The 13,398-nt window shown below is 48.6% G+C and overlaps 1 protein-coding gene across 1 annotated transcript; it reads left to right on the top strand.

The window, feature by feature from the left end:
- The first annotated feature begins 1,178 nt into the window (after window positions 1–1,178).
- ANKK1 (ankyrin repeat and kinase domain containing 1) lies at window positions 1,179–9,618 on the top strand. The gene is made up of 8 exons (XM_056860761.1): window positions 1,179–1,330; window positions 2,440–2,734; window positions 3,581–3,732; window positions 4,157–4,206; window positions 5,232–5,387; window positions 6,372–6,490; window positions 7,037–7,082; window positions 8,348–9,618. Exons 1-8 carry the CDS (start codon window positions 1,182–1,184, stop codon window positions 9,616–9,618), a joined length of 2,238 nt encoding a protein of 745 aa, XP_056716739.1. The 5' UTR covers window positions 1,179–1,181.
- Window positions 9,619–13,398: the final 3,780 nt, after the last annotated feature.

Below are 13,398 nucleotides of genomic sequence, written 5' to 3'. Positions count from 1 at the left end.
TGTGAGTGGGGTGGAGGGCAAAACCCCCTTGCTATTCATGAAGGCCACAATCCAGATTCCTGTGCTTTCCAACCTCCAGGTGGGGCCTGGAGATCTCCTGCTTTTACAAGTGATCTCTAGACTACAGAGATCCGTTCCCCTGGAGAAAATGGCTGCTTTGAAGGGTGGACTCTATGGCATTATACCCTGCTGAGTTTCCAAATTCCGCATTTCCCAGGCTCCACCCCCAAATTCCCAGAAATTTTCCAACCTGGAATTGGCAACCCTGATGCACAAACTGCTTCCCAGAACAACTAAATGGGGAGGGGGGGAGGAGATATGTACCATTTAAATTGGACTGTGGCAGGGAGAGAAAAGGGGCGCAAAGGTGGAATACAAGCAAATGCAGTTCCCCCAAGCATGCCCGGGTCTTTGTATGAGCATAATCTTCTTTCCTGCAAGCAGAAAACCCCACTGTCAAAAAATACCCTTGCGGGATAATGGCAGGCTTTATGGGAACTGCAATTCTCAGAATGTACTGATGTGACCGAAGTAGAGAAGAAGAAAAAGAGTTGGTTTTTATATGCCAACTTTGTCTACTACTTAAGGAAGAATCAAACCAGCTTACAACCCCCTTCCTCTCCATTACAACAGACACCCTGTGAGGTAGGTGGGGCCGAGAGAGCTCTAAGAGAGCTGTGACTAGCCCAAGGTCACCCAGTTGAGTGGAGGAGTGGGGAAACCAACCCGGTTCACCATATTAGAGTCTACCGCTCATGTGGAGGAGTGGGGAATCAAAGCCGGTTCTCCAGATCAGAGTCCACCGCTCCAAACCACCGCTCTTAACCACTACACCACGCTGGCTGAACATGCAGGAATGAAGGCAGAACTGCTGGGGCCCTGGACTCCTGTCCCCAAGTCTGTCCCTGCCCTGGTGGCACCCTGGCTGCTCCAAGGGGATCCCCAGGCTCCTTTGGCAGACAGATAATAGCCACTGTTGAGACCTGTCCCTTGGCAAGATGCCCAGCAGAGCAACTGGCTGCTCAGCCTACCCGCCCTTTCCGCTCGAGAACCAGGAACTCTTTTCCATCTGGTCTGTCTTCGTATCGGCAGATGGGGAGGAGCAGGAGGGAGAGAGACGGGGCAGCCAGGAGGCAGCTGCACCCTCCCCGTGCGTGGTTTGGCACATGGCCACGTTAACCATGTTCAGCCAGGGGGATTTTGAAGAGGACTGGCTCCTGCTGGCCAGTGGAGGCTTCGGCCAAGTCTTCCGAGTGAGGCACAAGAGATGGAGGACCGTCCACGTGGTGAAGTGCTTCCCTGGCCTTCAACAAGCTCCCACCTTTGACAGGTAATTTCGACTTTGTTGTTGTAGAACATCCCTTCAGGAAGGGGAGCAGTGCCAAATGTAGGGTTGCCAACTCCAGCCTAGGAAATTCCTGGAGATTTGGGGGCAGTGCCTGTGGAGGAAGGAATTTGGGAAGGGGTTTCGCCTAGGGAGGCCATAGAGTTTGCCATCTGAAGCTGCCATTTCTTTCAGGGGAACTGATCTCTGTAGTCTGGAGAGCAGTTAGAATTCTGGGAGGACTTCAGCCCCCACCTGGAGGTTGGCAACCCTAGTGTCCCTTTTCGACACTTCCTTGGGTGAGCTTAACCTGGGGTCTGATCGATGGCTGAGCGTGGCTGAAGGAAAACAAGGGCTGGTCTTTGGCAGTAAGTAGACGCAGCGGAGCACGCCCACCTTCAGGGCCATGAGGAAGTGGAATGCCTGAAGCCAAATTCCTTGGCAACCTTGCAGGAGTTCAGCTGCTCCAACTGGTTGGACAAGTTATGAAACAGAAAGCAGAACAAGCAGCCTTCGGGGCAGCCAGAAGAGGCAGAGGAGCCGAACAACACAAGAGTTGCCGCCCACTCCGCACAGGATCCCACATCCAACTCAGCTATCCACATGTTTGGGTGGTCTGTTTTTTATATAAGGTGCCCAAAGAGGGTTGCCAACCTCCAGGTACTAGCTGGAGATCTCCTGCTATTACAACTGATCTCCAGCTGACAGAGACCAGTTTACCTGGAGAAAATGGCTGCTTTGGCAATTGGACTCTATGGCATTGAAGTTCCTCCCCTTTCCAAACCCCGCCCTCTTCAGGCTCCGCTCCAAAAACCTCCTGCCAGTTGCCAAGAGGGGCCTGGCAACCTTATGCCCAAACCAACCCACTGGGGAAAGGGGGAATGCCAGTGATGTAAATGTGTTCCAGTGCTTTTTGATCTACCCCAAAGTTAAAAATAGAAATGTCATCCAACAACACACATACACTTTAACACCAAACACTTAGGTAAACAGGACGGCAGTTACCTGGTGCCCCAAAGATGACAGAGATATTGCCGGGCAAAAAAGGGGAGATCTCATCCAGAATGAAGTTTGGGGGCTGTGACGGTTTCATCACTTCGCATTTACCCTGGCAGAACCACCCTCGACATTCTCAGTGAAGAGGCAGCCAAGCTGGAGAAAGTCAAATTCCAGCACGCGGTGTCCGTCTACGGCCTCTGCGACAGCCCCGTGGGGGTCGTGATGGAGCACATGTCCGGGGGCTCCTTGGCGAAGACTCTTCCCACCCACCAAATGACGCGGCAGCTGAAGTCCCGCATCATCCACGAGACGAGCTTGGCCATGAATTTCCTGCACAGCTTGAACCCTCCTTTGCTTCACCTGAACCTAAAGCCAGGAAATATCCTCCTGGATGCCCACATGCATGTCAAGGTGAGGGCGATTTGGACAGCCAGAGGAATGTGAGGCGTCTTGGCTTAGTGGCAGAACGCAGGCTTTGCAAGCTGAACATCCCAGTTGGATTTCCAGTGAAAGGGTGGCCTTTTATGCAGGGGCGTTTCCTCGCGTTCACCCCCGCCGACTGCTTCGGGGCTTCTTTTAGATTATGCCTGCCTTTTCCACCCATCAGAGGTCACCTCGCTCTCCCAGCGCATTTTGCCCGTGTTTTCCAGATGCTGTTTTAGCCAGAATCTGGAAAATGTGGGCAAAATGCATGGGGGGGGGGGGAGCGAGGCGATCTCTGATGGGCAGAAAAGGCATGCGAAAGGAAGCCCCAAAGCAGTCGGCGGGGGTGAACACGAGGAAACGTCCCTGCATAAAAGGCCGATGTCAAATAACCCATATGGGAATAGGGCTGCCAACTCCAGGCTGGGGAATTCTTGCAGTTTTGGGGATGGAGCCTGGGGAAGGTGGGGTTTGGGGGAGGGAGGTAGTTCAGCAGGGCATAGTGCCAGGGAGTCCACCCTCGGAAGCGGCCATTTTCTCCAAAGGAACTGATCTCTCCGGTATGGAAATCAGTTGTATTTCCGGAGCAATCTCCAGGCACCAGCTGGGGGTTGGCAACCCTAGCTGGGAAAGAGTCTCTGGCTGAGACTTTGGAGTCTTGCTGGCTCTCAGAACTGCTGCCAGTCAGGGGGAACAATATCAGCTGAGTCAGACCAATGATTTTATTGGGTAGCCAGCAGCTTCCCGTGTGGGTTCTCGGTGCGTGTTCTCATAGCTCTGTTCGGTCTCCTGCACACATTTGTGAAGCTTAAACTGAGAAAAAACTGACCTCAGATTTCAGATTTTGGACTGTTCAAGTGGATGGAGGTGTCGAGCGGGATGCCCTACATTGAGAGGTCAGCCCTGAACAACTCCTTGGGCTACGTTGCCCCTGAGATGCTTCTGCAGAGCACGAAACCACCCGGAACCAAATGTGATGTCTACAGGTAAGAACCATGGAAGGGGTCATGGTTCAGTGGCAGAGCATCTGCTTGGCATGCAGAAGGTCCCAGGTTCAATCCCCGGCATCTCCAGTTGAAAGGATGAAGTAGAAGGTGGTGTGAAAACCCTCTAACAGAGACCCCGGGGAGCCGCTGCCAGTCTGAGTAGACAATATTGGCCTTGATGGACCAGTGGTCTGATCCAGTAGGAGACAGCTTCATATGACCATCTTGCTCAGTGGCTCTTTTCTGACTGGACAGTATCTGCCCATAGGGGAGCCGATCAGCTTTCCCACAGTTACCAAGCCTTGCTTGCAATTTCTTGCTTACGTTCGCAGGATCGTATTTTACGCTTCCCAAATCCCAGCTTGGTTTAAATCTTTTGAGTACTGAGTATATAAACATTTGGGCTTTTGTTTTTCTTTTCAAGCTTTGGGATTGTCATGTGGGAGATTCTAACCCAGAAGAAAGCCTATGCAGGTAATGCTGATACAAACTCCTCTTTCCAGAATACAGATTAGGGTTTTAAAGAGGGTGGATTTTGGCAGCCATTACATATTCAAGGGCAGTGAGGAATAAAAGTTGTAGGGGTTCTCCCCAATGCTGTTATATTTTGTGTGTCTTTATAAATAACAGGAATCAATCAAGCAATGACTCCAACCTAGTTCACCTGCTGAATAGGGCAGCCAACCTCCAGGTACTAGCTGGAGATCTCCTGCTATTACAACTGATCTCTGGCCGATAGAGATCAGTTCCCCTGGAGAAAATGTCCGCTTTGGCAACTGGACTTTATAACATTGAAGTCTCTCCCCAAACCCTGACCACCCCAGGCTCCGCCCCCAAAACCTCCAGCCAGTGGCGAAGAGAGACATGGCAACCCTATTACTGAAGTGGATGCCCCAACCTGGATTTACCAGGCTAGCCTGGTCTTGCCCAAGTGTAGCCATGGTTGTCTGGTGTGTATGTGTTTGTTCCAGTAGAAAAAACAGTTCCGTGTACAGGAATGGAGTCTGGCTCGGCGGTCACTGACCAGGGACTGCTTTGCAACCTTGGTGCTTTGAACGGATAAGGCATTTTATTTAAGGTGTTTAGTGTTTTCACATTTATTTGGATTTTGTTTGTAAAATTTTAACCTTTTGTGGTTTCAAATGACTGTCATCTCTTTTATTCCCGCAAGATAAGGATGAGCCCAACTTTTATAATGTTTAAAAAAATAGAAAAGGAGAACGAGAGATAATTATGGATAAGGCATTTTATTTAAGGTGTTTAGTGTTTTCACATTTATTTGGATTTTGTTTGTAAAATTTTAACCTTTTGTGGTTTCAAATGACTGTCATCTCTTTTATTCCCGCAAGATAAGGATGAGCCCAACTTTTATAATGTTTAAAAAAATAGAAAAGGAGAACGAAAGATAATTATCGAACCCCATTCCAGAAACCTTCGTGCTCTTGCAGGTTTGCAAAAGAAAGCATATTAGAGATATTTAATGTGGGCCTCTTTTACAGGGGCCAGCATGGTGACCATTATTATGGACGTGGCCGCAGGCAAGCGTCCCTGCCTGGCTCTTATCTGTGATGACAGCCCAGGAGAACGCCAGCAGATGGTTGACTTGATGAAGAGATGTTGGGACCAGGACCCCAAGAGGAGGCCGAGCTTCACAGGTTTTGTAGGCCAAGGGATTTCTTTGGAAAGTTCTGGCAGGGTATGAGCTTTTGTGAGCCACAGATCACTTCTTCAGATACAGCTACATTCTAGCCGTATCTCCAGATCCAAATAATTCTGGTTATGTGAAGACAGCTGCCCTTTAAATCATTTCAGAGGGAAGCCATGTTGGTCTGCTGTAGAAGAGCTAGATCCAGTAGCACCTTGGAGACCAAGAAGATTTTTGGGTCTCAGCTTTCGAGGGTCAAAGCTCTCTTCATCAGAAGGGAGCTATGATTCTCAAAATCTGATACCTCCAAAATCTTCTTGGTCCCTTAGGTGCTACTCCCTTTAAATGTTTTTCAGAAAGATGGGGGAATGATTCTTGTAAACCTAGGGTTGCCAGGTCCCTCTTTGCCACTGGCAGGAGGTGTTTGGGGTGGAGCCTGAGGAGGGCAGGGTTTGGGGAGGAGAGGGACTTCTATGCCATAGAGTCCAATGGCCAAAGCGGCCATTTTCTCCAGGTGAACTGATCTCTATCGGCTGGACATCAGTTGTAATAGCAGGAGATCTCCAGCTAGTACCTGGAGGCAGGGCCGTCTTAACGCATGGGCACACTGGGCAGTTGCCCAGGGGCCCCACAAGCATAGGGGCCCCATGCTAATCTATTTATGTTGTATAGGGCCCCATGCTAATTATGTATGTTGTGACTTGCTGTCAATAAATTCAGATAATGAACAATATTAATGTTAATTTGGGTTTGGATTAAGAATAAATACTGAAGTATAATGTAAGAAAGGGCTTGTTCATTATGGAAGCACTGATGAATATATCTTTAATTTTATTGACCATTTACATTTTTATTCCTGTGAGGGGTTGTGTAGGTAGGGGCCCTACTGTACTGCTTTGCCCGTGGGCCTGTAATTCTTTTAAGACGGCTCTGCCTGGAGGTTGGCAACCCTATGTAAACCTCTCTGTTGTAACAGTGTTCCCCCCTTGCTTAGATATCTCAGCAGAGTTGGACATATTACTGTCATTAATCCAAAGCCCTGTGGTGGACCTGAAGAAGGAGCACCTCTCCAGGAAGACATCACTAAGGCCTGGCTTCTCTGGGAGCGGAGAGGTAAGGGGGGGGAAGCCACAATGTTTTAGCCATCCTGAAAAAAGCGCAAGAATTTCTTCCCCTTCGGATTTGAACTCCAACAATTGGCATGACCTATTCTGAAGACCATCACTGCAAGGTCAGCTGTGAGACTCAAGGCTGAGGCAGGGCTCCCCAATGTGGTGCCCATCGACACCTTTCCTGGCCCCCACCTAGTGATTTTAGAAAGTGGGTGGGGTGGGCACGGTTTCTGATTGGCCATTGGAGGGTTCATTGGTTGTGGTTTTTTTTAAAAAAAGCATTGCTCAGGCAGCAGCTGCCACCACAGCCCATAGATCTTCATTGTGTGACTGAAGGTGAGATGCAGCAGCCACTTTCTGGCTCGTTCTGCCTCCTGTGACTGCCATTTCGTGGCTGCGGTGTCAGAATGTCAGGAGTCTACAGGGTCAAAAAGGCCAGGGACCACTGTTCTAAGGGGTATCTGCACCGTGATAGCATGATGCACACAATTCGTTTATTATTGTTGACAGTATTCATGTTCTCTTACATGTTCATATCACCCTCCAGAGCAACAAAGATGGATTCGCCCTCTCTCAGGGGACGAGCAGCATCGGTGAGTGTCATTATTTCTGGATAATCTCAGGCACGTTGGCGGTTCGGCAGACTCGGAACGTGTTGGAGAGGGAATTGGACCGTGGTGGGTGGCCCTCTGCTCTGACACACTGCAGTGGGCAGAAAGGTTTAAGTTGCAACTTCCTCAGCCCGAATGAAACTTGAAAACTGTGCTCACTAAAAGAACACGGGGCCAATTAAAAAGAGTTCCTCAAACACCTGTCAGAGAACTGAAAAGAATAGGATACCTTGACAGAATCAAGTTTTCTGTGTGTATGTGGTTGGAGGGGGAAGTGTTCCAGCATCAATTGGCAATGGTCCAGAAGTCCATTTAGGGAAGGGGGCCTTGGGTCAAGGGCAGGGGTCCTGGCTCAGTGGTAGAGCATCTGCTTGGCATGCAGAAGGTCCCAGGTTCAATCCCCGGCATCTCCAGTTAAAGGGACTAGGCAAGTAGGTGATGTGAAAGACCTCTGCCTGAGACCCTGGAGAGCCGCTGCTGGTCTGAGTAGACAATACTGACTTTGATGGACCAAGGGTCTGATTCAGTATAGGGCAGCTTCATGTATGTTCATGTGTCTAAGTCCATTCCACGGTCAGATTCCAGAATGGTGACCTGTAGGGAGAGGAAGCAGGCACAGAAAGCTAGAGCTGGCCAGTCAGAATGGACATGACTTGAAGCACCGTTCTGGTGAGAGAAGGTCAGAAACGGAGTACACAGAGCCCAGAACCAACAATCTCACTTGGGTTGGGCAAGTGATTACAACTAGGGATGTCAGCTCTGGGTTGGGAAATACCTGGAGATTTTGGGGGTGGAGCCTGAGGAGGGTGGAGTTTGGGGAGGGGAAGGACTTGTTTGGGGTATAATGGAATAGCGTTGACCTTCCAAAGTGGCCATTTTCTCCAGGCAAACTGATCTCGTCACCTGGAGATCAGCTGTAATAGCGAGAGATCTCCCGCCACCACCTAGAGGCTGGCAACCCTAGTTTCAACCCATTAACAGGGCAACTGTGCAAACAGACAGACCTTGTGGGGCGGCCGTATGTATATGGAGGAAGAATCAAGGGAAGGGATCTTCATTGCTGGCCAGGTCAGTAGCATACCTCTCTGGGTTGGAGAAGGGGGAGGCCGCTGAAGTACCAGAGATAATTGGTCCATTGCAGCCGAAAGTAGAACTTTGGGCCAGCAGACTCTGACATGAGCCCTAGCGTCCTCCAAACCCCCCTGCCTCACTTGTTCAGCTCAGCCCCTTTAAATGCTTTTTTTCAGACGGTGCAAACGATAAGGATCACTTCTGCAGCTCCCTTCAGAATGCTGTTGAAAGCCTAGAATCCTTCATCCTGTCTGAAGAAGCCAATGAGAGCCATGAAAACAGCCCTGGTTTGCTTCACCGCCTGGTTGCTGAAGGGCATCTGGAGAAGGTGGCGGTCCTCTTGAGGCAGGGAGCTGATGTGAATGGCAAAATCCCCTGTGGCTACACTGCCCTCATCGTGGCTGTCCAGAAGAGGTCTCTGGAGATGGTCTCTCTCCTCCTCAAGCACGGGGCAGATGCCAGCACGCCTGACAATGACGGCTGGACACCTCTTCACTTTGTCGCGCAGAACGGGGACGACAGAATCGCCCGCCTGCTGCTTGACCACAAGGCCGACATGGATGCCCAAGAACTCGACGGGTGGACGCCCCTTCTCTTGGCCTCTCAGAACAACTTTGAAAATGTCGTCCGGCTCCTCCTCTCACGCCAAGCTGACCCAAACGTTCAGGAGAGCGAAGGGCGGACTGCTTTGCACGTGGCTGCTTATTATGGGCAAGTCAAGCTTGTTAAGATGCTGGCCAACCAAGGGGCAGATGTGGAAAAGAAGCAGAAGAACCACCGAACCCCACTTCATGTGGCTGTAGAGAAAGGAAAATTTAGGGTGGTCCAATACCTCCTGAAGAAGGGCACAGTGGTTAACTCCCTAGACCAGAATCTTTGCTCCCCTTTACATCTGGCTGTATTGAAAGGCAAATACCTCCTCTGTGAAATGCTGATACGACATGAAGCCGACGTGGACCTCTCAACAGACAAAGGATGGACCCCTTTGCATCTGGCGTCCGCGAAGGGTCACATGGAAATCATCCGCCTCCTGGCAGACAACCGCGCTCAGGTGAACGCCAGGGGCAGCCTGGGTTGGACGCCTCTACACTTGGCTATGCACTGCTGCAAAGAGGTTGTTGCCTCTGAGCTGCTGAGGCGGGGAGCGGACCCGAATGCTGCTGAGGACTCAGGCTGGACTCCACTGCATTTGGCGGTGCAGCGTGGCACCTTGCCCGGTACGATGACTCTCCTGGAGCACAAGGCAGACGTCAACAGCAAGAACAAGGCGGGCTGGACGCCCACACACCTGGCGGTGCTCAAAGGGAACTTGCCCATCATAAAGAAGCTGCTCCAAGCTGGTGCTATTCTGGAGATGGAGGATGACGCAGGTTGCACACCCCTCCAACTTGCTGTCAGGAGTCAAAAGCAAAACATTGTGGATTTGCTGCTAGGCCAGGAATCCTAAGAAGTCAACTCAATGAGCCCCAAGGTATGAATAAAAGGCTTTAAGAAACCACCTAGTAAAGAGCTGGTCGCCTTATCCAGGAGATGGCCTCAGAGGGTTTTTCCCCCCTAAGCTCAGCCTGTAAGAATTCACACAGGCAGCCATTTCATGTCTTGTCCCAATTCCTCTGCATGGGCCATGCTAGGAATGAAGCCGTTGTTCCTTCATTGATGAAACTGAAAAAGGGGGGAAAGAGGGGGAGGCAACCCTGGTTGGCTGAGTGAGTGCCTTTGTGTGGGTGGCAAAATGATATTGGGTGGTAGTAAGAACAATAATCTAAAGTTCTTTATGTACATTGTTCCAGGAACCTTTGCATCAATGATAATAGGTCGGTATTATTATCCTCCCCATATTGTGGATGAACATATGAAACTTTTGTATACTGAAGCATTCTGTTGATCCCTCCGACCCATTCTGGTGACTAGAAGCAGCATGCCAAGATAGATTCCAGGTAGAAAGAGGCACTTCCTGGCCTTGTGGCTACCTGAGAATCTTCCAGCTGAAGAGGGAATTTGGGAGTTTCTGTAGGTAAAGCAAGATTTTGGGTTTAAGAGAGGCCTTGGGTAGAAGGCCCTCAGTTGGATCCCCCCTTCCTCAAAGGGCCCACCTCCTCTTTGCTACTATGACCACTAGCTGCTGCTGCCGTCTCACTTCCTCCTGACCCTTCACTGCCTGCCCTCCTCTCCCCCGCCCCCCGTTACCAGGTAATGAACTGGACTGAAAGTATGGTTCCCAGCTCTGGATTGGGAAATTCCTAGAGATTTTGACAGAGAAGCCTAGGGAGTGCGGGGTTTGGGGAAGGGAGGGACCTCAGTGGAATATAATGTTATAGATAGTCGATCCTGCAAATCAGCCATTTTCTCCGGGGGAATTGATCTCTGTTGTCTGGAGATCAGCTGTAATTCTAGGAGATCTCCAGCTCTCACCTGGAGATTGACAACCCTACCTCAGAGGCAGCAATCAATAGCAACTTTTCCAATAGCAGTGTTTTCAAGGGGCAGGGACTGAAACGGATTTCTGCTGGTGATTCTGCAGTACTCCTGATACTCCAGGAATTTCTTCGGGGCAAACAACCCCCATGCATAGGATTTTGAGAATCTGGATCAGAAAAGTGTGGGTCAAGAGAGCATCAAGCCCAAGGTTAAACCCTCATGCATAAGAGACCATACAGTCCACTTTCCAAAGCCGCCATTTTCTACAGGTGAATTAATCTCTGTCTCCTGGAGATCAGTTGTAATCCGAAGAAATCTCCAGCTACCACCTGGAGGTTACAATAATGAGAAACACCTGTGCCAGAATTAACGTAGTTAAAGAAAATGGCGGCACGGAGGCTCAAATATATGACACCACACTAGAATAAGGTCAAAAATAATTAAATTAATTGAAGCACAAATTCATGTAGGCAATTAATCAAACATCACCCAAGCACTTCTTAACATAAGATCATCACAAAGAACAAATATGTACTCAAGTTTGAAAATAAATAAAAGCATTAAGTCATGCAAGCAATACAGGTGAAAAACACCAAAGCACTAGTTAGCGTGTAACCTTAAATGATACAAAACAAATAAGTCCTCGAGTTGGGCAGAAGTCTCCAGTCCAATGTAACAGAGTCCAAATAAAAAGCAAGGTCCAAAGAGTACACAACCGAAGGAAAAACCCAAAAGGGAGAACGTGTGGCTAGTCGTTATGTCACGTCGTTTCAAACTATGCACCCCAAGAAAGTTAATTGTTTCTGGTGGAATTCACACAGGGTCTATAATTCCTCTATTTCTCCAATTTTTCTATAATTCCTCTATTTCTCCAATTCACTATCCCCTTTTTCCAATATATTGAATATTATGTGTGACATATATGACGTTTATTTATTTCACAGCTGACGGTCACCGGAACACACCGATTCATTTCGCGTGACATTATTGTAGCCCACGGGCTGATGGACAATGCTTATTTTCATTTAGAAATCATTTGGAGCTGAAGAAAGCCTTTGAAACGTGACACAATGACTAGCCACACTTTCTCCCTTTCGGTTTTTTCCTTCAGTTGTGTACTCTTTGGACCTTGCTTTTTATTTGGACTCTGTTACATTGGACTGGAGACTTCTGCCCAACTCGAGGACTTATTTGTTTTGTATCATTTAAGGTTAAACGCTAACTAGAGCTTTGGTGTTTTTCACCTGTATTGCTTGCATGACTTAATGCTTTTATTTTCAAACTTGAGTACATATTTGTTCTTTGTGATGATCTTATGTTAAGAAGTGCTTGGGTGATGTTTGATTAATTGCCTACATGAATTTGTACCACCTGAAGGTTGGCAACCCTTGGTGTGGCCCTTGAAGGTGCTCAGCCATGCAAACCCCAGGCCCTGACACCGGTCCTCAAGGAACTGTGGCCTGCTGGATGGAGGCAAAGGAAGAGCTGCTCATCTCAGGTCACTTGCCAAATGCATGGCAGAGATAGGGTTGCCAGTTCCTTCTTCACCATCGGCGGGAGGTTTTGGGGGCGGAGCCTGAGGAGGGCGGGATTTGGGGAGGGGAGGGACTTCAATGCCATATAGTCCAGTTGCCAACGTGGCCATTTTCTCCAGGTGAACTGATCTCTATCGGCTGGAGATCAATTGTAATAGCTGGAGATCTCCAGCTAGTACCTGGGGGTTACAAACAAACAAACAGCACACTGGCTCAACTTAATAAAAATTATACTAAAAAAATAACTATTATACTCAAAAAATAACTATTATACTCAAAAATAACTATATAACAATTTATTATAATACCAATTCACTAGCAACATAACTATCCACTCTAAAGACAATACCTACACTAATAACAATGAACTATACCGCTATATCTATTCCTATACACTATTCAATATAATACAATATAGAATCCCAGTGAACAAAATACAGTGCACTCTATAATGTCATACATAAATTTTCATATTGAAAACACACAATCAAAAATTCAAAGAATAAGTCTCTCAAATTGGAGTAGACGTCTCCCGGACCAAAGTAGCAATATTCATGGGGGAAAGGAAACCACCCACCACTCCCTGGGGCCAAAACCAGGAATGGAGAAGGATAGTTTCAGAATTCCAAGGCAAATATCGCAGAACGATGCCCCCACCGGGGCTGGTCGTGTCTCCCAATGAGAGAAGATGGCAAACCCCAAACAACTCTGGCGGAGCCCAACACGGATGCCACCTCCAGATTGGAGTGCGTTTTGCAAGCTTCGTCAGCTAGTTGGTCTCCTCTATACTAACATTATTCTTTCTGCCGTACTGCCCATAAATGCAATTTTCCATGGGTAAGATACCTCACAAAGAAGAAAAGTATCGGACCTCTGAGGGTTCCTTTGTCTCTATAGAGAGATTGTAACACTGTTATTTCAGCATAGGTTTGTAGGTTTACAGAACCTGGGGGTTGGCAACCCCAGTTGTAATCCTAGGAGATCTCCAGCTACTACCTGGAGGTTGGCAATCCTAGGCAGAGAGAAGTTACAAACCAGAGACTTCCCAACTCCCTTTCTGAGCTAGCAAACCGTTTGTGAACTCCTGAGAGAGGTTTATCGAGGGAGGGCTTGCTGTTCTGGTGCATGAAGTCTTCTCAATCAGCCAGTTTGCTGCATTGTTCTCCCTGGTGGCCTCCTTTCCGTGGATTTCCGAGGAGGTGCAGACGTGGCCAGAGGGTACAACTGTTGGCACAGCAGGAGGTATGATTTGCAGCTCCAGTGTCCCAATTTGA

The sequence above is a fragment of the Euleptes europaea genome, chromosome 14 (genome assembly GCF_029931775.1).
Source record: "Euleptes europaea isolate rEulEur1 chromosome 14, rEulEur1.hap1, whole genome shotgun sequence".
In the NCBI taxonomy this organism is placed as follows: domain Eukaryota; kingdom Metazoa; phylum Chordata; class Lepidosauria; order Squamata; family Sphaerodactylidae; genus Euleptes; species Euleptes europaea.
Note: the sequence above shows the minus strand (reverse complement) of the source record. Positions and strands in the feature narration are given on the sequence as shown.

What these genes read in the sequence shown, in the direction of transcription:
- ANKK1 (XM_056860761.1), top strand. Translation starts at nt 1,182, where the DNA reads ATGTTCAGCCAGGGGGATTTTGAAGAGGACTGGCTCCTGCTGGCCAGT. An exon ending in ATGCCCACATGCATGTCAAG is followed by an intron (nt 2,735 to 3,580) that starts GTGAGGGCGATT and finishes AACTGACCTCAG; the next exon opens with ATTTCAGATTTTGGACTGTT. An exon ending in TCAGGGGACGAGCAGCATCG is followed by an intron (nt 7,083 to 8,347) that starts GTGAGTGTCATT and finishes GCTTTTTTTCAG; the next exon opens with ACGGTGCAAACGATAAGGAT.